Genomic DNA, 25,345 nt, shown 5'->3' with positions numbered 1-25,345 from the left:
TAAAAATGGTTAAATCTGCCTCTTATACAGGCTCTGGTTTAAGGGGGATATACGGAGCTTTTTTGTTCAAGTCCAGATGCAAAAATTAATAGATGTTCTGTATCACATGGCACCTGTAGAAGGTTTGTGATAAATGCTGTGCACAGCAGACAACTTGCAGCCCAGTTGTCCACTGATGCAGTGCAAAAATTAATTTTCTTTCATGACAGATTTAGAATGAGCAGCATTTATCTTCATGGAGAAAGTCTGACCAGGTCTGTGACTCAGAACTGCAAAAATCTGCAACACTGCAGGCTTTGTTGTTTGTTAGGGGAAAACTTTTGGAGCTATGCATCATATTTTTAATCAGAAACACCCAATTTTTTAAGTAAAACGAAACAGGAAGAAAATAACAAGTAATAGTTTTTCTGTGCTATTCAACATCACAACTCATCTCTTATTTTGACATCTTCAATCTGTCACTCTGAGATTAAATTTCCTTTAAAATCAAAGTCATTATTGGAGAAGTGCCTCAGAGATAGATGTTGAAAGTGGAGAATAGCTTGTCATATACAAACAAATAGAATCCCTGCTGTCAGCCTGAGCTCTGGCATCGTGTATCTTCAGCTTCACTGCAGCGCTTTGATAAAATGAGGCTGCTGTTGAGTGCTTAGAGGAGCTCGAATATCAGACGGGAGTTGAACCCAGTGTTTGACTCAATGTGTCTGCACACACAATGATTTAGCAAACAAAGCCGGTGGAAATCAATGGCTTTGATAAACATGCCTGGCTTCTTCATGCTTTAATCATTTCCTCTTATCTGCTCTTAAGAAAGCCTTTGCTGATAACACAGCTTTCTTCAGAGTTGACGACAATATCCCCTGACAGCGGCAAATCCAAGAAAGTGGCAGCAAAGTGAGGGAAAGCTCTCAAATGTGCAGTTTGGTACTTTTAAATTTTGGGGAAGTCACCTCTAGGATCTGATTCAAAGTTAGCCCTCTGCTCACCTTAACTTGCCTCGGATGTGACAGGGGAGTTGCAGAAGCACTCAGTGGCTTCCTCAGAGACCAACCTTCTGTGCCTCACAGACAACAAGGGCAGACAGAGCCAAATTTAATGCCTGCCACCAAACAAATCAGACTTAAGTGGATTGGCTAAACTCCAAAACACAGGTTCTGCCTGCAGACAATCAACGGATGTTGTCCATGCGTGTAACTCAGTTCTTTTGGTATAAAAATATTGTATCTGAGAGCTTGAAAAGATGTGAGGAAGAGACAGCGAGTGTGGAGTAATTTATGAGGGATCAAAGACACAGATGGTCTTTTACAAGCACTGATAGCTCCTTATGCCTAATTGCACATCTGAATCATCATACCAGCTCTTTTTAAGATGAGAAGACGTTCAAACTCACGTCTTCCACACTAAGATTAATTGGACATAGCACCGGTGTAGGACTGCACATGTACTTAGCTAATACAAAAAGAGACCAGTGAAGGATGGTTAGTTGTTGAGTCTGTTATCACAATAAAAGAAAAGCAGAGGCAGACGGCTGTGAAGGAGCTCACTGACTTCTAATTCTTATCTTAACGTGAGACTAATTGCTCACACTTTTCTCTGATGGAACAAATCTCTGTCTCCTTCCTGGGTGGTATCTCTCTGTGACAATATTTAAATTGTTCCTTCTGGGAAAAAAAAAAAAAACCAACTGTGCGTAATGTGATTAAAACTTTTTTATTTTTCTCCCTGTGCTTTGTGCTTGATTACCATAATGAGCTACAGTGAATAGTTTCTCCAGTTATAATCACATAATAAAGATGCCATTTAGCTTTGGCATTTTCCAAATGTAAGGCTTTAAGGAAATTTGTGTAAATAAACAAACAAAGGCAGTGTAATGGAAAAACAGAAATTTAAATCCAATCAGCTAAATGGAAACAACAGCAGGTGGAAGAGGACGTCTTCATAAACAAGGTGCAAACATATTTGTCTTATACTTAAATGGAGCTTCAGCTCAAGGGCCTGTAGAAACAAACAGCACTATCAAATGGCTGTGTTTTTAATTTACTTTGTTTTATCGATGGCTTGTACTGAGAATTACCCTTTCAGTACTGAGCTCTTTCGCCACTTTGCTTATCATGTCTTGTCCTCTGCTGGTGCCACTGTTAACAGCTTATAATAAAGTAACTTTGGTGCCCATAAGGTCATTTAGAAAGTGTTTTCACATGCAGACTTATTCAGCAACAGCTTCTTCTAGGATCCTTAAAGAGTTGCTATAAATCTTTGCATTAACAAAGCTGTTACATCAAACGAGGTCAAAGCAGTGCAACATGTGTGATATGTAAATAAAAAACAAACAAAAAACACACAAGCTCACACTGAAACAGATATCAGTGCAGGATGCACCCAGAAAGGAAAGATGCTGCTGAGGTGTCGACATTGAGTTTGCTGGTTACTAGCTTAGAGTAGTGCTAGCTTCTAAACTGACTCGACTACTGAGTCCAAGGTGATTGGTTGGTTGAATTTCTGATTAATTAGAATCAGAATCGAGTTTTATTGCCAAGTACATTTGCACATACAAGGAATTTTACTTGGTGTGTTGGTGCAACAATTAACAAGAAAATAATACAGAATTACCAGGTGTACATTCTGTAAAATAGAATATAGAGAAAGATAAGACACGGAATATACAAACATATAAAAAATATATAGAAAACTAAAATAAAATAAAAATAAGGAAATCTATATTAGACAAAATAATACAAATAATTATAATAATAATAATAATAAGCTGTTGGTTATTTTTCTTCTTTTTTTGCACTTTTAATTTACTTAAAACAAATCAAAAATCAAAGAGAATTTTTTTTAGTTTTATTTTGAACTGAATGGCAAATGTCTTTGTTAGAAATGATCAGTCACTCTCAGTTGAAAATTGATGTACCATAAGTACTGGTGCTATCGGTACTTGGTATCACTGGCCATGGTTACATGAGGAGTTTTTCGTCTTTCGGAATGGAATCTTTAAGATTGGAATCTTTCGGAATGACTTTTCCGAAAACAAAAGTATACATGGAAAAGGAATATTCCAATCTTTGGTCTATATGCGCCGCTTTAATCAAACAGAATCGTCAATGGGGCATGCGCGGAAAAACATAAACATCACGTGATTTATCAAAGATGGAGGACGACAGTTTGTTTATCACGGTGTTACAATACTCCGTATTGCAAGTTTGTCGTCCGTCCATTCTTGTAATTATGTTCATTTCTTTCAAAGTTTGGATCAATAACAAACTTTGCACAGCAGTCCAGTGCTGACGGCTCGCCGCCATTTTTAAAGTTGAGGAACGTCTCTAGTTGCGTCTTACGTCATATCTGAGCATGTGCTGAAAGAACGCACCCTGACACCTTTCCGTTTGAGTGGATACATGATACTTCAATCAGTTTGGGGAAAGAAATATGCCACCTCTGTGAAACCGATTAAATGTCCATTCAGATTGGAACTTTTCATTCAGAATGAGGTGTAAACAAAGGTTAAATTCTTTTCGTTTGTGCAAATAAACCGAATGCAAGCGGAATATTTGGATCCATGTATAAGTGGCTAGTGAGTACTCAAAAGGGAGTACTTGTAACTGGGACCGGTCTGAAAAGAAAGTGGTATTGAACATCCCTATATCTTAGGCACCTTTAAACTCTCAACAAAAAAGAAAAAAGGCTTGGTAATTACTTCCCATGGACCAAAATCCCAACAGTGAAGTAACCACTGAGTCATCAATACTGATCCTAGCAAACCCTGCAGATAGGGTAGGGAAATTCTTGACGATTTTGCTGCCTGTACATAAGTAACTCCAGAGGAGCCGCCCAGAGAACAGTACCAGATGTCTGTGTTTTGTCAGTATGAATTGGAAGCTAGGGAATGCTAAAAGAGACTCTGTTCTGTTTGAATTTTACAGGGATAAAGGGCTGACAACAAAGAGAAAGTGCACCTACTCCTGGGAGCCCACCTGACTGTAACTGAGCTGAATATTTCATTGGGCCGGCTCCCTGAATTGCTCTGTGACAGAGCAGAGCAGCAGCAACCTAAGCTCCTCCCCTCAGACCTGCACGCTTCCACAAGCACATCACTACATCTGCAGGGTGGGGGCGAATCCTCAGAAATGGCACAGCTGAACCCGATAACCCAGCAGCTGGGGCGGGCGAGGGAGCCGGACTTTTTGTGTCATAACTTCCTAAATTAACAATGAGCAACAATGTACAGAGCAGAGTGCTTGAGAGGAGGAGACTGCTGAGGAGGACGCTGGCTTTGCTACCATGTTTCATAAGCGAGGCAGAGAAACAGACACAAAACAAGACAAAGTCTCCCCTTTGAAATCCATTTTAAATCACACATTTCCTTTCTGACGGTGCAATCTATTGGACTAACACAATTGTGATGCTTCAGACTCTATTGACCCACATAGACAGCATCATATCAGCTGGGCTGCTGTTGACCTGTATGATAACAGAAGCTATAAAAACAGGTGTGACCTGCTCAGACCCTGGACTTGTTAGCACTATATCATCTTGCAAAAGATGAACAAATTCCTGCTTCTTGGATGCTGCAGCTGTGCTTTTGAGCAAAGCTCTAGACACTAATATGTTGCTGTTCTTAAGCCAAAAACTAGCAGTTTGATAGACGTGACTTCACAGCATAAAAAGTAAGTGAAAGATAAATCAAAATGATTTTCCGCATCTCCAAATGTTTTCATTCCTCTGCTAATTCTGATTTCCCCCTGCTGCTGCCATGCTATGGATGCACTGCTGCGGCTCCACTCAACCGTGCAAACATTATCTCATGCAGTATTCAGTAAGCCAGGTCCTGTTCTTTCAACGGCCCGGGGAGGAAACGCTATAAGAAGCATGAACAAAGGATAACTACGGCGACTACGGAGTATCATGGTGGAGAATGAGATTCTGATGAAGAGATTACTACAGATTCGGGAGAGGTTAAGTGTAGAATTAAATCAAGAAGAGACGTCTAAAGATGGAAAAGTTCAACACATCTCTGAGGACTTCTTACGCAACCAAGCAGGAGCGAAGCCTCACATGTCATGGCATTCAAAAACCAGCACAGATGTATCATATCAAGAGGACACTTCTTTATGAGTCCTCTACCTCTTTTTGAAAAAAAATTAAACAGTTGATAAAACTTTGGTTAAAACATAATGACGAAGCTCTCTAATGTTCTATAGATGGATGAGGATAATTTAAGTCAACAAAACAAAAATAAATTAAAATGCTGGGAAAGAATTTGATTATGAAAGCAAAACAAAATTATAATAATTCAGAATTTAAAAATTTTTTTGTCTAGTTTTCAGAAAGCTTAAGCAAAAAGAAATACACCTGCTGATGACTGGCAGTCAAAGCCACAGCTGAGAATTAAAAAAATAAAAATAAAAAAAATAATAATAATAATAAAGTTTTATTTACACATGGTTTATCTCTCTACAAGTGCCAAAATAGCTTGTTTTTTTTTGCAACCCATGCTATTTCACCTACACACTGCACTTCTAACATTTACAATCTGGCTAAATGTGTAAAGTTAACCTGAGTCTAACTTAATTTACCAAAACCAGAACAAAAGCTTGTTCAATAACACCTGAAATTCAGCAGAAAAAAAAGAATCAAAATATTTCCAAAATAAGAAAAAAAGCCTCAACTGAAATGCTAATATCTATGTTATTCTGTTTGGGTACTCCTGATGTGCGCTCCAGGTACCATGGGAAATCTAAAACTGCTCATGGAGCGAGCCTAAGTGCTCAGGGTATGAAAACAAAAACAAACAAAAACAGAAAAGCCACAACGTCCTCCAAATACTCTGAGAACTATCTGTCACAAAACTTCAAAATGCAGCGTTTCTCTACTTTCCTGCTCTCTAACACAAACTATGAATACACAACTTCACACTAAGGCACTGGGATGTAAATGTAAAGCATTCATCCCTGGTTGCCTGTACCATAGTGTCAGATATTGCCACTCAGCTCCAGCAATCACACACCTGAAAATACAAAGACATCTTCACTGATGACTTCTTCTACTGCTCTTTTGTTTGTAGCTTTAAACTGGTGAGACTGACTGTTTGATAGAAATTGAAAACTCAGACACACACCAATAAAAGAAGCATCTATCAGCTGCTCAAAGCACAAGTTCAACAGTCACAGAGTTTGTTGCTCTGCTGTCAACTCACCTCCTGCAGAATGGACGCTGCCTGTCTTGTCACATAAGTGGTTTGCTTTGGTTTGTTTCCCTAACGCATCTTCTCCCACAGCAGGCAACACTCCCACCTGACAGAGGAGCTCCAGAAGCTGTGAAGACGACTGGGAGTCCAGAGAGGAAATGGGAACGACAGACAAAGAAAGGACTACCTCACTCTTTCACTTTCACCCCCTGCTGCGGCTGCCTCTGGTGTTACTGGCTCCCCCTCCTCTCACTCTTCATCTCCCCTCCCCTCCTCATCAAGATGGGCCTGTCAGCCCTTGGAGAGGCAATCAGATGTGCTGTAAAGCAGCAGGCTACCGAGGGTTAATTAAAGGAGGATGACAACGCAGAATGGAGCCAAGTCTGCGAGGAAGCTGGACGAGAGCCCACTGTGCCTCGTCTTTGCAGAACGCCTCTGACTGGAAGTGATGTCATGCATAATACGTGAGATGCTCAGTAAAGTCTGCTTGTGTTGAGACATTATTCATGACTCTGAAGGACTAAATGAGAATCATGGCGGGCATTTGGACAAACAAACAGGACTCAGATTGTTTGTATCTTCCAGACTGATTTGAGCTTCCAAAGTCACACAGAGCAGCCCAGTATCACGTCTCTATGTGCTGACGTCTGGTGTCGGGGGACAGTAAAAGCTGCACTGACATCTAGAAACGTCTTTCAAAAAGAAAGAAGTGCTTCATCCCTTTCCCTGGATTTCCTCCTCCCTGCTCAGACTAAAAACCTTTTCCTATTTTCAAAATAGTCATTTACCTCTGATGCTGTAAAAGTTATTTCCTTTCTCCAAAGCAGATGAATTAACTTAACACAGGATGAATCAGGACTGTGAAATGAAATGGTGATAATGGTGTTTGGGGTAAAAATGCCCTGGATTTGTCACAGCAGGAAAAACCTCTTTTTCATGTTGACCAAGAAAAAAAAATGTCATCAGACTTCCCTCTGACTGTGGAATCTAATTCAGCTCAGCACAACTCAATTAAAGAAAAAGAACAGAGTGACCTTGGAGGGACGGGCTTTGAATGTGTCTGTTGCCAAGCAGTGACAGACGACGGGACGTCAGCGCTGCCTGGCTTGGCTGGTGAAGACATTCAGATTTCCTTACTGCAATGCAGTCAGAAATGACAAAATCTTAAGCTTATAGCAACAAGAGGTTTCCTGCCAACTAATATGACCCGGCAGGGGTTTGTACCAGTCTATAGCAAACTGCTGGAAAATATGTTAGCAGACACGCAGCGCTCAGAAGACTGGCCAAAGTGTTCGACCTTCCCCTGCTGCGGCTTGCAAGGAGATACCAGGACAAACAGCATGTTCGATGTTCTTCACACACAGTAACAACCAGATGATTAGAAGGAGGCAACCACTGTTGTCAAACCTTAGAGAGGAAGCATTTCAATGAGACAATATTATATTATACAATAATACATGCAATATGATGCAATATCATTGATTTTGATGTTTTGACATGTTGCAAGGTGCTGCCCAGTTGGTTGTGGCTGATGTTTAGGCAGCTCTCGCTTCTTTGTCCGTTTCTTGTTATTTTTTCATATCTTTTCCCTCATCTCTGCATTTGGAGTAGATCATTTCTATGTATGGTTCATATGTTGGTCATGGACACCAAACTTGTTTTGTATTCAGTGATATTTTTACTACTTTTTCTCCTGTGTTTGTCCGGAGATCCTACATGTAACCATGGCTGCATAGTTTACATGTGAAATCAGCTGTTAGCAGCCTGTAGCATGTCAATGCTAACTGGTGCAAGGCCTGATGTTTCCTCACAAGGTGAGGAGAAGGAGGTGAGGACGACGTGCTGGTACTCAGGTGGGAGCTAAGAAATGACGACATCCACCTGTCCGTCCATCCATCATTATTGGGAACGTAAGATCTATCTCCAATAAGATGGACGTGCTAGCCATGCTAACCCAGCAACAGAGGGAATACCAGAGGGCAGAATAGCATCATGCTATTCACAGACATGGCTAACCGAGCTAACACTGGACACCAACTCCACATTGGAGGAACTCAACCTTGAGAGCAGACAGGATCCAGGAGACAGAGACTGAACAGACTGCTGAAGAAGCTCAGTCCGGGACCCTGTGGAGGTGGAGACTGGCTGAACTGGAGAATGATGGACAGGCTGTCATCATCTATTTTCTCATGAACCTTTTTGCACTTTCTTTACACTTTCTTACTTTTGTTTTCTTGCTTGCTGCTGCGACTCTTGAATTTCCCTTCTGGAATAAAATTCTATTCTATTCTATTCTATTCTATTCTATTCTATTCTATTCTATTCTATTCTATTCTATTCTATTGTATTCTATTCTAATACACAATACAATAGGGTTTAAAATCCCCAATATATATTATATAATTTGTCATCATAATTATTTACCCTACCCATTGTTACAAATGCAGTAATCTGAACCTTTTCATATCAAAACTCTGGGGCAAAAAGCTAGCAACAGCATCTTTAAGTTTTTGGTCTTCTGCTAAGACAGCACGCAGGTGGGATGGTTTATAAAGAAAGTGTCATAAAGGCTGTCCAATCATTGTGCAAAAGAAAAGACTGACTTATTACAAGCCTGCTGCTGCTGGGAATATGGAAGTTTTGTTGAAGAACTAAAGTTGTTTTTAACTTTAACAAACAGAAAGATGTCCTGATAAGAAACTGCAAACTCCATCCAAGCAAAATTAACAAATCCCAGGGTTTTTTCTCCTCAAAGGTTAATCTTTTCCTCTTGCTCACTTTTTCATGATAGTAAATTAAAGATCTTTGACTTTTGGACTGTTGGTTGGACTGAAAAAGTTAAAAAATAAGAACACACTGTCCTCCAAATAAACTTATGGACAACCAATCTTCTGATAAGAGCATCTGTAATCTCTCCGGGATCAAAGCATTACAGCTTAACACAAAAAGAGAGCAGTAGAGGCTCAACCAGATCATTCATCTGAGGTTTGAATCCCAACCCCACTGATCTTGGTGTGTATCCAGAATCAATGATGAGCAACTAAAACTGACATCCCAGACTACCACAGTCAACCCTGACCTTTGAAAAGTGACACCACACAGAGTTCATCAGGTCTTTCACTGAGGTCATCACAGACCTTTATGATCTCATAAAAGCAGAAGAAACACAATTACAGGTTTGTTTTGGATTCATAACTGTTTGATTGTCTTAATGACACTATCGCCCTCGTCATTTAACAGGATTACATTTTCATAATCCACAACAGAGTCAGGCTCCATGGCTGTAAAATGAATTAGCAGTGATAGGAGCTTTGTCGATTCTTATCTCCACAAACTCATTAGCTCTGTCACATGACAAATGAGGTCATATCCTCTGAACTTTTCAACCAAATGAAATGATGCAGCTGCAGGAGAAGTAGCAAACAGTCAATTTATCTTAAGATCTATCCTTCAGAAACACTTTATTCACACAGTCGAAGGGATCGTCTTATCCATCAGCAGTCACAGACAAATCTTTCATGAATTTTATCACTTGCGGCCACATTCTGCTCCTGTAATACAATACTGCACATAAAAGACTTTAATTCCATCCTAAGGCACCTCTGCTGGGTGAGAATATTCAAAAAATAAGCCAAGTATGATTTTAAACGCACCATTTGTTTTTCAGTGTGAGGAGAAGAGTGTAGACAAGCTGCATTATCTCTCACATTAAGAAGAAAACTGCAGACAACAGGCATGAGAGACCCCCTCAAAATGATAACAAGAGCTTCATGGGATGCTTTAAAATCATGGCTGATTTTTCTTTTTATCATAACTTGTTGAAAACTGCCTTACAAAACTCCTCATCTCTGAAAAACCCAGATGGCTCGTTTAATCTTTCTATTAATTCCTCTAATCCAAGTTAACTGTCAGGGGCACAAGCTCTGCATCAAGAGTCCAATAAGCTGCAGCTTTCACCTCCGCAAACAATCAGTTGCTAACTGGACAAACTTGTTCGATTAAAAGTTTTGAATCAACAGAAAGTAAAGACTCAAGATTAACAAGAACCACTGTGTGTGAAGAGAACTACTCTCACACCACAGCCAGACACACTGCTCACATTAGTTTTACTTCTCATAACTCCTTGTATAGCTCTCCGGTAAAACATAAATACATTTTTTAAAAATCTTTTAAGGATGTAGGTGCTTTTGATTATCACTCTACATGCTTAAGGTATAAAACTCCATGTACCAAAGTCTTAAAATTTGACAGTATCATTCATGCACAACCGAATCAAAGCGCTTTTTGACTGCAGGACCTTTCCCTGGGAACTAGGAACTTTTGAGATATTATGTGATTTTTCAAAAGTAGGAATTAGGATTTGAATTTAGTTTGTGTGTAAATGATTTAACCCTTGAAGTTGCTCTGCAAGGAGGAAAGTCATCTTCCAGAAGCCCAGGAACTTTGAGGGAGGGATGGGTACCGAATTAGCTACTATTACAGGTACCGACCGAATTCTGTCAAAAGTACTGGGTACAGATTCTCGTCAAATCAAACAGTACCATGTTTAGGTACCTCAATGCATCTCTGTGACTGTGAGGGAGTGGAAGAGTAGGCGATTTTCTATGCTGGACATGAACACAGCATTGCAAGGTTATATATTGAAGAATTAATGCGTTAAATTGAAAAAAATACATTTTATTATTTCACAAATTGATATTTTGTACCACATGAACACACAAAAGTACCGAAAATTGTTACTGTTGAGTACCAATACCGATTGCCAGATAGGGTTAGGGTTAGCAGTGGTACCATATCGTTTCAAATGTGAAAGGTACCCATCCCTACTACAGGGGCACGGCCTGTAAATTGAATGTTTCTGATTGGTGGAGCAGCTGCAGAGTTTTCATTTCACTTTTTTTTTTTGACAGGAAAGCATCTCTGTTAGCTCATGATTGTTTAAAGAGTGACCCTGTTTTAGTAAACAAAGAGTTTACAACAGCTCTTGAGATAAAAGTCCTCAGGAACGCATCCTAGTTTAGTTTTGTAGCAAAACATAAAAATATTGTCATCAGTTAAGTATTGAAGTATAATCTAATGCTGTTTGAGGAGGGTGTATCCTGCTGAAAGTTGTCAACAAAGTCGATTTTTTGCTGAAACACCGGCTGATCTCTTTAGTTCCTGAAACTAGTTCTTAGAAAGTTCCTTGAACTTCTGGTCAAAAATACCAACAATCACAAAAACGCTTTCCCTCTTTCTACAGAAAAAGAATCGATCTGTAATAAAGAGGACCACTGTCTGCCCTGTCAGTGTGCGTAGATTCACATGGGGTGTCCTGCATACTTCAGGCTTGACCTGTGAAGTGCAGCACACGCATTGTGCACAAGGGAAGGACATAAATGTACTATTACTCTCCTCTGAGTCACCTTTGTGTCACTTTAAGGTGACTCACTATTGCATCAGTGCTCCCCATTAAACGCTTTCAGTCAGGGCAGAGATCTCTGAATGGCTGCACAAGTCTGTGTGAACAGAAAGGTCAATTTATTTCTTATGTGTCACTTATCTCATGTGAGGGTAGAGTTGCTGATAGTGACAAAGCACATGGAGAAAGAAATTTGTATTTGATTTTTTTTTTCGTGTTGGGGTTGGTGACACACTTTTTTTCCCCTTTTTTCCTGACACAAGTTTCTGCCCTGATTCTCCTGCTTAAAATAAAAAAAAATCAGGATCGTAAACCTTGCAGATATCAAAGCTGAAAGAAGCAGTGTGAGCAGGTCAACAACTGGACCATATGGGACCTGTCATCCAACACGGGGGAAAAAGCTAGTCTGACCTCATCATGCATCACCCTTTCAGATTTGTCACCTTCAGGTCCCACTTGATCAATCCAGGGGGACACGTGACCCAGAGGACTTCGGTCTTTATAGTGTGTGTTTGCTAGAATGTGTGCGTTGCTTTTCCTACATGTCTGCAGTCACAATTAACCAGAAAATAAATCTCACTGCATCAAGTTGACTGAACTAAATCTCTTAATGTTGAGTGTCTTGCAAGTTATTATTCAGCACCAATCTCAGATCTTGGCTTTGAACCTGAAACTGCTGTTTTCTGCTTAAACATGCTCATTTCTGGTCATGAAAGTGTTTAAGAAGGTCTTTTTTTTTAATTGGCTGTTATTCTAAGCCTAGTGTTAATAATTTGTTGACGTTTTCATGATGAAATTATAGAATAAATGAGATTTTAATCTTTCACTGACTCACTCAAGGTGACTGTCATGCTGTCTTTCACCCGAACTGGCTTGAATGTGATGCTGTCTTTCATCTTTTATTTTTATCTTCATCTTATTTTGGCTTAACTGTCTTTTTATTCTTTCTCTTATCTCCCACAATTTTTAAGGCCAGCATCATTTATTTACTTCTCCTATGTTATATTAACATATTAATTAGTACTTTTACTTAGATTTTATCTAATTTATTACCCAACTTTGTTTCGCTTTTAATCCTTTCATTGATGCCCATTTAGGCTTTTTACTTGTTTATTTGTTTGCTAATGTGTGTTATTCTAGATTATATCTGCCTTATTATTATGCTTTATTTTATCATCATTGTAATTTCATTATTTCATATTTGCGGTCCTGCTTTTTTAACTGCCATTTTGCCTTCTTTCTTTTTCTAACTGAGTTTATATTTTTAGCTTTTATTAAAGTCTTGTGGTCTCATTTTATGTTGCATGGTTCTTGTATTGTCTGGGTTCCTGTGACATTTGCTCTTTGCTCGGGTTTTTTTTTTTGCCTTGTGTTCTGTTTTTGTTTCCCTGTGCTTTGATGTCGAAGCACTTTGTAAACTTCTGTTTCTAAAATATAAATATATGGTGATATATATATATATATATATATATATATATATATATATATATATAAATAAAGTTATTATCATTTTTTCAGTCCGAAAGATGATTAACTTGTGTGTGACAGACAGAGAACATGGTTACACCACAAACAAAGTAAGAAAGGGAAATAATTTTCAACAATTATCACTACAAGCATATATGTAACTGGTTTTAGACGACGTGTGAAGGTAAGGGAATATTCAGGATATAGATTCTAGACTGAAACTACCGGGGCCTTCGAGGACAAAAAGCTTCTGGGATGCATGATGATCCTCCATTTGTCAAGATTTCACTATTAATGTCTTATCAGTACATTTTGTGCTCACAACACTCTTCTTCTCTATGTGGGGAACAGCATTCAACATCTTGAATCCAACCCAAAATAGATGCGTAATTGCAACACTGAGAGGCCTTACTGAGCTTCAGCCTCTGTGGATATTTGTGGCTTCAAGCGCTGAACATATTTGATTTAAATTAAGACATCTCTGTGATTTTGTTTTAGGACTCAAAAGTCACACTGATGAAAATAAAATGGGGCAGGATGTCTTTTTATTTCATCACTGCCCACTTAGCCACTGTTTGACTTCACTCATTAATTCAGCGGGTACAGTAATTAATGAGGATATCAAACTTCTCCTGGAGGGGAAAAAGGGGAAATATTCAGATTAACGATAAATAGAGAGAAGCATTCAGAATGGAGGGCACACTTGAACCAGTGCCAGAGAATAAGAAAGTGGGGGAAAACTGAGCAACCAAAAAAAAAGGAAACTTTCCCTTGAGCTTCTCTGAATGAAAAGATGGCTAATTAGTGTGTTTTTGAGTTGGTGTGTGTGAGTGTGTGTGTGAAAGGGGAGAAATCTGCATGCAAGCACCTGCACAAGTGAGGATGCACATTTGCATGATCACAAGAGCCAGGCACAGCTGGGTACTCAAATCGGCGCTAAAACTTCTGCCAATTACCATCAGAGTTTTCTAAGTTTAGTCTACGTGTGCATGCTCATCATTACGACAGAAAGACAGAGAAAAGACAAGAATCAGACAAGAAGCAGACAGACAGGTGCCAGAAAACTTCACAAAGCTAGAAAGCAAAAATGTCGAGGTGCGGCAATTCCAGGTGCAATGCGAGAGAGGATATTTTCTTCCTAAGCGGCGCCCCTGGCAGAGATGAACTACACAGGAACTTATATAACGACTGGATTTGTCATTGATGGCAAAAACCTTCTCCTCCAAATCTCCTCGCTGCTTACGGCAGCACTGATGAGCCGTGCAGCTTCACCACGACTGTCACTGTTCTGCAGAGTGACAGCTGGGATCCTGCCGCTCAGCAACACACACGCATGCACAAACACATACACACAAAATTGCTCCAATCTGCACGCGCACAGAAACACACACTAAGAAATGTGGACCAGGACAAGCACACAAACAAGCTCTCTTTTTGTCAACACAACACACATTCAAACACACACAACTTGTCGACAATCCCCCAAAGCTTCAAATCACAAAAAAATGCAGAGCCAGCTGCCACAGTCCAGCCCTCAAACAAGAGGGTGGGTGTGAGGGAAGCAAGTGAAACACACACACACACACACAGGCCAGACACCAGGATGCTAAAAGTGAGGCCTAGTTACTTATTCATGTCTCTGCTGAGAGCGGGAAGCCTGTCGGTGTCAAAACGTTCTCCTCGGGCATCTTTTTTTTTGACAGTGAAGCCACGAGCACGCGCTCATCTATGTTGCATGACAGGAGGGTATTTTTAGACGGGCATTTTTAAGCCAAGGCTGCATTCACCTTCTTTTTAAGTGGAATATCAGAGGAGGCATCTGGGCTTTTGTTGTTCAGCTGATTTGGAGCAGATGGTTGATTTTGAGAAAAGCGTCCTGTACTGTTCAGATCCTGGCAAACGTTTTGCCAATATTACCAAGCTTCCATGCACCTGCTGAAGATAAATTTGTTTCAGAACAAGCGTTTTGTTTGTTCATATCGTTTTGCTGATATGAACATTTCTTTCACAGAAACAATACTTTCCAAGTTTGGGAAATGTTATCACGTTGCAGCACTTCAAATCAGCATAATGCTCTGTGCTTTCTGCAGCCCAGGTAGCAGAACATCACAACTGGAAATCTATTACAATTTGTTATGACTGGTTTTATCCAGACTCCACCCAAGCGGAAACCTCCGGTTAGGATTTCTGCACTTCTAGATGAAACTTGAACACACCAACGACTAGGGCTGTGACGATACGCTATACTTGTGATTTGATTCCACGATTTTTAGGGTTCTGATTAAATTTAAATTGCATTTCTTCGATATTTACAATTTTTACGATTCAAGCTAGCTTCTTTTTCACCAGACTATGTGAAAAAGTTAAAGGATAATGATAATGTCTACAAACTATATAAGAAGTCATATTTTCCCATAAAATGCAGATCATGTGAGTCAGAGAGAAACATTTCACCCCCTGCTGGAGAAAAGTGGTAACTTTTTTCAAATGCAGTTTATAAATAAAGACTAAAATGAAGAATTCGAATTAAAAAAAAAATCAATATTCGGACAAAAAATCATGATTTTGATATTGTCAAACAAAAAATCATGATTTTTGATTTTTTTTTCTCCCATCACTACTAACGGCTGATTAATCCATTTTTTCTTAAACCCAAGTTCCTTGGTTTTAGAAACACATAAAGTTAACAGAGCAACAGGGTGTTTTTTTGGTTGCACTATGCTTTATCTAAATGTATCAAATGCTTTGTAATCCTAAATATTTCCTAATGCATTATAGTTTTATCCTTAGATAAGTAAGTTAGTCATTTGAAGCTGTCTACCTCTATTTCATGGTTTTAAGCCACACAATAGTTTTCAAAAATCACATTAAGGACCTCAGTTGAAGACAGTGTTTGATAGTCATACTTCCTGAACAATATAGCTCCCAGCTCCTGATGTATGAAATAGAGGTGAGCTAAGTGTAACATTGCCTAAAGATGTACAGAAATCCGACCCAGCAAACTGTAATCCTCCCTGTGAAAACCCCAGATGGTCTCAGTCACCTGCTGTCCACGAGTCTCCCTCTGATGACTCATTTAAACCAAGTTCCTCTGAGGTTTCTGTCGGTTTGGGAGTATGGAGGCTATGGGTGGCAGCCAGAGGAGTCTTTGAGGACGAAGAAAAACGTGGAACATAATGAGCCTCATGAGGGCTCAGCTTGTGTACACAGACAGACTCCAGCTTTCTCCCTCCCAGGAACTCTGTCAGCGACTGCCAGCAGGCCGCGAGGAGCCAGGAGGGTGAAGGGATGTGTACTTTTACCACGTGTGTGTTAATACTCAACTGAGATTGTGCATTGAAAAGGGTGTGTGACTGTGTGTGTATTCTTCCCTGATCACTGCTTTTTATTTCAATCAAACCCAAAAGATAGATGAAACGAGATGGTTGGGAGTTTTATTGCTTAGTCATTGTCTTCCTGGTTTAGAAATAGCAGTTGTATGTTTCTGTTGGACCATTCACGGCAAAACTGTAAAAATCTCAAAACTCTGCTCCAAATATTACTTAGCTAATATGGAGTTAAGAAAAGTTTCTGAAAGTCAAGTCATAAACCTAGCATTTGAAAAATATCACAGACTCACAAGAGTGATGATTTTAGATTTTTTTAAGTCTGTACCATACTATGATTGACAACAACTTCAATGAAGTGCCACACTCATTAATTCACAAAACATCAGCAGTTGCGGAAAAGATCACACCTACATGTGATAACAGAAAGTTGTCCAATTTAAATTTGCTAGAATTAAACAGGTCTTTCGTGTTAAAGTCTATTACTTCGTGAAAGTACACTGCAGAAAACTGAAATCTTAACAAGTGTTTTTGTCTTATTTTAAGTAAAAATTGTCTTGAAATGAGCCACATTCAACTAGTCAGTCCAGAAAAATGTCTTGTTTCAAGTTGTTTAAAAAAAAAAAAAGAGGTCTAAGTTGCTTGTAACAAGTAAAAAAAAAATCTGCAAATGGAATAAAAAAAAAATTTGCAAGAAAATTTGCTTAAAACTAGAACAATGCTTTAATACTAGAAATGCACTCAGAGAGCACAGACCTCCACCAAGCATATTGTGATTGTCACCAACACTTTAGTCCTACTTTAATGTTATACTCCCTTTCAGCAGACTGTCTGCTACAATTTGGTGTTAGTTGCAGGTTTGTACAATAATTTGTTACCCGACAGTGTTGAAAATTATGATGACCCAGTACATATTTCAGGTTCCAGATCTTAGCATCCAGAATATTGCCAGAATCTGGATCGTACTTTTACATCTGTCAGAAATTATCATTATTGTCTTGTATTCTTTTGCAAAGCAATCCAAGCATTAATTGTGGAGTTATATACACATATGGTGAAAACGGCCCTATCTCACTATGAGAAAGAATCCTTTAAAAAATTCCTGGATCCAGACGGTGATCCAGATCACCAACAAAATTTAATCACTCCTTCTTTATTACAATTTGAACATTTCCTGAAAATTTCATCAAGATCCGTTTGTTACTTTTTGAGTTATGTTGTTCACAGACAAACTCTCCCAAAAACATAATTTCCTTGGCAGAGGTAACAAGCAACTTTTCTCTTGATACATTGGCAGATTTTTTTTTTCAGTTGTCATAAAATACACTTTCTACTGAAAATAAGACAAAAACACTTGATAAGATTTCAGTTTTTTGCAGTTTAACCCCTTTAGTCCACTTCTGCCCCATGAGGTTAAGTCATGTCATTCTGCTGACACTGTACCATTCCCTGCAATTCTCTCACAGTTTTTCTCTGTGAGAGAAAAAGGTGGCCTCAAAATGTCTTTAAAATTCTCATCTCCTGTTCCAGTTATGGTACAGCAATCATCAAGACAGGTAAATATAAAAGGCACGGTTGTAATCAGAGCCTGCCCTGCTGCTTGTATTTGTCATTGGTGAAAGAAACAGCAGGCGCATTAGACAGGATAAAGAGTCTCACAAAGCCAGGGAACATATTGTTTGAACCTGGGCCTTATCCCTTACTCATTTCACTTAAAGCCAGGGGGTTATGTGGAGAAGAAGACGAACGCTATGGGATAAAAAAAGGAACCAATCATGGAAGGCAGATCCTGTCCCAGGGAGAGAGCTAAAGCCGGCCAGAGGTGTGAAGCCTGGTGAGCAAAAGCTCCCAAAATGAATTTCTTCCCCTGAGCTTCGTCGTCTGTCAGTGGGAAATGACAGCACAGCTTCTGACAATCACACATGTCTGAGGAAGGCAGGGAGAAGCTTCAAAGGTATGTGTACTTTTGTGTGCATGTGTGTATGTCTACATTATCACGGTTTTTTGTGAAGGAGAAGTATAGGAAGGAAAGAAGGAAAACAGGGTTCCAGAGTTCAAATTCATAACCAATTGGGAGTTTCTTGCCTGCAGGCATCTTAAGAGGAAGCAGACATCGATATTTCCTCATCGCCCTAGAGGCTCGAAGCGCTAACTCAGACTGTAGCAGAGAAAAGCTGCAATTTTGGGATTTATGTCAAAGCAAGGTGAGATAAACTTTAGGCGGAATATTCATACACTGAGATGAAAACACATACAGGGTGCAGCCAGGGCTTGGCAAAATGGAGGAGACAGTTCACAGGGTTTATAGCTATTCTTATCCCATCCATCTCCTCTGCCTCAAAGTGTCTGATAGTCTGACAGGCAGATCAGGCTGAGACTGATGGAAGGCAGGTTGATCACCTATTCTGAACCTGCGGACAAGCCTAGCATGTTTTTGACGCTCCGTCAATCACAGATATGATCGGACTCGCCCCTGGCTGACAGCATCACGGAGTGAAGAGAGGAACGTGGCTGAGAAGAAAGAGCATGTAACCCAGAAACAACAGGGCAGACAAATCCCTGAATCATAAGCAAAAAGAGAAAACAATGACTCAGCAGGAACCACAACTTCACCTTCACCTTCACCAAGACTTTGAGGTAATTTTTTAGATGTGTACTCACTTATTTTACCTTTCAGTTCTGGGCAGTCTCTGCACACTGTCGTAGATCACTTTTAGTAAGGCGTGCGTTTGTTTCGGAATTAAATAAAGATTGGATCAAACTGGATACAACGCATCGATTGACAGTATTTTATCAGTACAGTTATGTAGCGCTGCGGTTTGAAACGTGACATCAAGCAAACGTTGTAGCAGCCGGCTATATGTTGGCCTGGTGCGCCGGCATATCTGTAGGCTAACGTGACAACAAGCAAACACCATCAGTTTGTAATTAGTTCAGTTGCTGTTTATATTTAGCACAGCTGACAGCCCGGTGCTCTAAGACATGACCATAATGTGTAACGTTAGTAAATCCTGGTTAACTATGTCCTGCCAGTCATCTACCAAACAGAGCTAACGTAACCTCACTCTTCATTTTATTGATAGACTCAGTTTGAACAGACTGCTGCAGAATAACTGCTGACTGTGGTTTGGATTGAACATTGTCACAAACAGTTTAGCCCCTGTGTTATAGAGTGATACAGCCTAAGCTAAAAGCTAACTAGCCTTTAGCTTAAGCTATATCACTCTCCCTTTTAGCTTTCTGCTCTTCTGTCCCTTTTCTGTCTGACAGTTAGGCTCCTGTGTCCACCATCACTACAAAATTAGTCATAGAAATCATTTTTAGCACTAACATGTAACCAGCAATATTGGCGCTGATAATCTCATTTTAAAACATGGATTATGGTTAGCCATATATCTTAAAGGGAGGCTTTTCAAAGATCATTTTCAAACTTCTCACGGCCCCTTCAAGATCAATTGTTTAAATGTGATCAATTTCTTCAGGTTGTATTTAATGGCATTTCACTAATTTACAGAAAGACAACAAAAGCTGAGGGAGAGCTGTATCTGATTGCTTTTCATACCTCCCACTCCTCATTGAATTCTTGGCAGAAGTTGAAGTTGCGACAGTAGGAAATGTCATTTCGTCAGTCGATTCCCAGCAGCCTCTCTGAGGGCCCGTCATCACAATCTTTGCCTGACAGCCTCAAAATCGATAGCACGCCTCTCCTTTTCACCTCATTTAGCTGAGGATGTCTCTGCAGCACGGAGGTGTGTGCGCCATGCCCATCACCTTTGAAGGGCAAAAAACTTCTGTCTTACTTCCACCTGTTTTAGTTTGGAGATGTGGCGTGATGCAGATACTTTGAGAATGCAACTGTCTGTTTCGTCTGAAGCTCATCGTAAAGGCCACCTTGGCAGCACAGAATCATCCCTTGGCTTTCATAACCTTGAACACTCAGCCGGAAAAACAAATTAAACTCTGTTCATCTCCTTATCTCCTATTTTTCCTCTTAAAGCACTATGAGCATGAAATAAAGCACTCTGGGACTGACCTCTGCTCAATTTATCATAACTACGGGTAAAGTCAGTGCTCTGAATCGACTTTCACAGTTTCTATTCACCAAATTCTCTCAGCTAATGTAGAGAGAAACGTTTTCCATCCTGGGAAGATTTGCCGATGCCACAACACTGAAACTATTCAGAGCAAAATCAAAGATGTATAGATGAAAAGATTCTTTTACTTTCTGGACATAGATGTCTAAATTCTGAGTCCCCCTCGTTGGCGTGCTAAGTTGTAAGCTAGGTAGCAGTTTCAAGGTGAATGGAAAACTGTGTTCAATTGACTGAAAGAGGATGTGTCGGAAATTTCTGCTCGGAAAGGCTGATGTGTTCCAACCCTTCTGCCACTTTTACCACAGTACACTGCTTTTCTCACGCACACGCATCACTGGCTGCAAAGCAAACAGTCTGGTGGACTCAGCCTCGCAAACATCCGCCTGGAATCAGCCTGAAGTGAATGGCAACAAGTGAAGCCATCAAAGCCTATGACGTCTAACTCCCCAGGTCCCTGCTGAGGAAAGTTTACAATATGACAGGAATCCTTATACTACAAAACCTCAGCTTGACCTCGAAATGCCTCCACTTCCTGTTTGATAAAAATCAAAGCCAAAATGCCCAACTGATGAACTATGATGTCTTGTGCATTGGAAACCAGAGTCTCTGCAGCATGGACTTGCTTTTAAAGCCGCTGTGTTGATGCCCTTCTGGCCCCTTGCCTGACCATAACAGACATTTATCTCAACAAGACTGCAAAGACTCTTCAGGCTGGCAGAACTGATTCATGGGAAAGTATGAAATACACAACAATGTCTTATTTTTCTTATTTTCAGAAGCAAGTGTCTTTTTAGACTTTATATGAGCCACATTAACCTGACAAACCCAGAAAAGTGTCTTGTTTCAAGATATTTGGAGACAAAAATGAGGTATGAATTGCTTGTAAAAGGTAAAAAAAACTGCCAATGGAACAGGAAAAAAGTTAATCATATTACACATTTTTGGTTCCAAGTAAATTTTCAAACTAATTTTTCTGGTTCAATTGGCAGATTTTTTTTACGGGTTACAAGCAACTCAGACCTTATATTTGTCCTTAAATAAACTGAAACAAGACATTTTTCTGGAGTTTAATAAGGCAATTTTAAGACAAATACACTTGATAAGTTTTCAGTTTTTTGAAGTGTGGTTCACTGGCTTGTAGGTTAATGTTTGTTGAGTTTTATTTTGTCAAACCTATTCTACTCTGCTGCTCCTGTGACGCACAGGAGCAACATTAGTCATCAAAGCTATCATTTTAGCATTATCACTGGACTAATAGCACCAAATATCATTTTGAAACAACAATCCTTAGAACTATATCCAACAACAAAAAAATTTATGTAAAAAAATAAATGATTTTATGTGTGCTTTGATTTTCCAGTTTGATCATCCTCAATCTGTTCCCCATGGAGGAGGCAGCCTTTATGACACAGTGCTGCACGTCAACAGGGGGAGCTATTGCAGTCCAGGCTTCACTTTTGTTCCCCACATCCACATCAAACAGCAAGCAGCCCTGCAAGCAGCAGCATATGATTGACAGACTGGATTCTTACCTGTCTATGTCACCTTGCACCTCTTTGCTCCCTCTCTGGGAGACGTCTCGAGAGGAAGCCGCATCTGAAGTCCTGCCTGTGTTGCGTGCATACAGGTGGAGGCTACCGTCTGTGAGGTATCTGTGAGAGGAGGGTTGATTAGAGGAGGAAAATGTCAGGCCTGTTTGACATAAAACGTCAGATTGATTCAGTTTTTTTGTTTGCTTTTTTGGTGATGCAAAGCAACTAACGGAAATGAAACAAGTGAGCGTGTTGTTAGATTCAACTCACAAAATCAGAGCATGTGTAAATTTGTTTGTATATCTGTGCATGTGGGTGTTGGACTTGAGGATACTGCCAGAAAGCAATCTGACACAGCTGACAGGACACGGAGATCATTAGTGTCGAGCTAATTAAGACAATAATTCCGCTAATTACCTTTCCCTCCCAACGTGTTGTTAGATTTTCTGTCCTGGCGTGTCTTTAATCCTACAGATGTTGTACTCCATCATTTCTCACTCAACCTCTTCTCCCAGCACCCAAAAACTAGTTTCTGGAGCTTAAATTTATGGATCCTAAGAAGGCTCAGTGCTTATGTGGGTGTTTACGAATTGGTTTTTCAACACAACGCCCACTGGCTGGAGGCGTTTATTGGTACGACTGAATGAAGGTCAAAAGCTCACCCACACACACAATCATACACACACATCCACACGTCATAGTGAAGCTTACATGAAAGAAACTGACTCATCTTTTTTCATTCAGGTGATCTGTCAGTGTTTTATGGGCTCTCAAGGTTCCAACAGATGTATTGTCTGAGCCGTGCCTTTCAAAGCATAACAAAACGATGATGGCCTTGGTGCATGTCAGCGGGCTACTTGAATAAATGTTCACAAAAGATGGTTGAGGCCTTGAATGCATGGCTAACAATGAACGATGAGGTGTTTCTTTTAGACAAAAACTAGTGTGCATAGCAACAGGAGTCAGTTATAACACTAAGAAGCAAAAGGACGTTTCAGGCATAGAGAATAGCATGGGAAATGTTATGGGTCAATCATTTTGATAACTATATTCAACGTGTTCTATAAATATAGTGAAAAGGCTACTTTTTAAGTCCCTTATGATTACTTGCGGGTTGCATAAGCTCAACGCTAACAGATGGATGAGTGGACTTCAGTAAAACCAGCAAGTAAATGAATTGTAGATATCTGTTATTCCAATTCAAAATATCTCTATAAACATTTTGACTAGACAGAATTAGAATAACAGATAACTTTAATTTAAAAAAAGTAGGGCTGGGCAACAATTAAAACTTTTAATTGTGATTAATCGCATGATTTCCCTGATTAATCATAATTATTTGCATTGTAAATTCAAAATCTAATAATGAATTCAAAAGCAATGTATAGTGCACTTTTACTGGAATGTTCTTCCATATGAACCAAAGTGCCATAACATCTGTCATGCAAACACTAAATTAGTACTTGTTATAAAGTAATAGTTAAATCACATATTTAGTGCAAATCAAATTTACAAAATGTAAATACAAAATTAAAGCTTTTTGCCACTGTCAGGGCATTAAAGTGATACTCTGGGATAGAACAAGTTGGGTCCTATCACAAGGTTTAGGGCAGAAATTACCCCTACAGCAGTGTTTTTGTGCAGCAGAAGCCCAAAGCGCTCGCACCAAACACCCCCTCCCTGCTCCTCTGCCGGTTTCCTCTGCACTCAGACGGGGCCAATTTTTACTTGACCAAAAACACAAATTAACGGACTCCCACCCAAAAAGTCTGATATCGGTCTGCATTCACGCTTTATTTAGAGAATTTTCAGCGCGTTACTTTCACACAAAAACACCGCTAAATAAGGCTCTAGTTCTCATCGTGTCTCTTCGTCCTCGCAGACTACCTGCCTTTGTTTATATGTGGCACGCCGTGCGCGCGGACTGATACACTAAGCGGCGAGCGCCTTTAAGTTCTGTGGCGTTGCCCCTCTTCTCCATTCTTGTTTTGGTTACTCATCATGTTTTTCCGCCAATTTCACTTCTGGTTCCGCCGCGGTCAGCAACAGACATTTACAAAATAAAAGCATGTGAGCAACATGCACTAATGTGCGATAAAATATTCAACGGCGTTAATAGATATACGGGTTAACATGAAAATAACGCGTTAACTTGCCCAGCACTAAAAAAAATTAATTCTAATTCTGCCTAGTCTAAATATTTTCAGGGATACCTTGAATTAGAATAACACATATCTACAATTCATTTGCAGATACCAGTAATTCACATCTTGGATATCCGAAATGACGTAGAAGATATCTTGAATGAGAAACCCCACACACAAAAAGAATGAACGGCAAAAAGTGCCATATTTCGCCTAGACAAAATGATGTTGCAGATATCTGAAATGACTGTTGTGGATAGGCAGGAGGAATTTGCGAAAACTTGCAAAACCGAATTACAGATATCTGCATCACATTTCCAGTCTTGCGTTTAAATGTTAAAATGGCTTGCCATAGTAGCCGGGTATTTGGGAAACCGCATAGATTATAAAAAGGTTTAGGCCTTAGTCCACATGAAACCACAGTTTTATGTCACTGAAAACAATGATTTCCAAAAACTCCAACCAAAGAGAAGATTTTGAAAACTCTGATTTTGTTGTTTCATGTAGACACCGGAAAATGGAGGTTTTGTTTCTCAAACATCACATCTGAATAATGAGGGTTCGACCTGTTTGGATGGTACGGGTTTCACATCTGAAAAACACTGTTAAATATGGGTTTTTCATGCTTCGAGCCACACTCACCGGCGGATTTGCCTGGTGCGTTTGGACCAAAGTATTTTTTAAAACGAATGGGGGGGTATTTATTTTAGAAAATACCTAACTATGTGTGTACAAGGCCTAAAGCTTTTGGTACCTCCTGCTGCTGACAAACAGGGTACTTGACTTGCGCCTCATTGGCAGCACCTGGGAACATGGGCCTTGCTACAGTGGTCGTTATGTTTTTTCTCCAAGATTGGAATCAGGATGGGATTAACAAGACACATTGTTACAGCAAAGAAATAATCCACCAAAAACAAATCAGATTAGAAGACTAAGACAGTAGCTTGACGGTGAGATAGCCCACATGGCAAAATGTTAAAAATGTAAAAATAGAAAGCACATGGGCTTAATGAATCTGTTAGGCTTAAAGATCAGACAAGACATTTAGGAGAGCAACATTTAAGGGAAACATAACTTTGTTTTTTAAACTCTAAATGGATTTTTTTAATACTTTTTTTAACTTCCTCCAGGAAAAAATCTTTTGTTCAGGCCAACATTAAATTGATTAGTTCATGCTTGAACCCAGAGGTAGTT

The 25,345-nt window shown here is 39.6% G+C and overlaps 1 protein-coding gene across 11 annotated transcripts in view; it reads right to left on the bottom strand.

The window, feature by feature from the left end:
• The window catches only part of nav3 (neuron navigator 3), a 526,882-nt gene that overhangs the window by 47,916 nt on the left and 453,621 nt on the right, over positions 1-25,345 (bottom strand). For all 11 annotated transcript variants that reach the window (XM_074698217.1, XM_074698218.1, XM_074698210.1 and 8 more), the window contains one exon: positions 22,008-22,127. In XM_074698217.1, the coding sequence (XP_074554318.1) occupies positions 22,008-22,127 (120 nt within the window). The remainder of the gene's footprint in view (positions 1-22,007; positions 22,128-25,345) is intronic.

Source organism: Halichoeres trimaculatus, unplaced genomic scaffold (genome assembly GCF_033239565.1).
Source record: "Halichoeres trimaculatus isolate MK-OKI-2021-1 unplaced genomic scaffold, fHalTri1.1 fHalTri1_scaffold_21, whole genome shotgun sequence".
Taxonomy (NCBI): Eukaryota; Metazoa; Chordata; class Actinopteri; order Labriformes; family Labridae; genus Halichoeres; species Halichoeres trimaculatus.
Note: the sequence above shows the minus strand (reverse complement) of the source record. Positions and strands in the feature narration are given on the sequence as shown.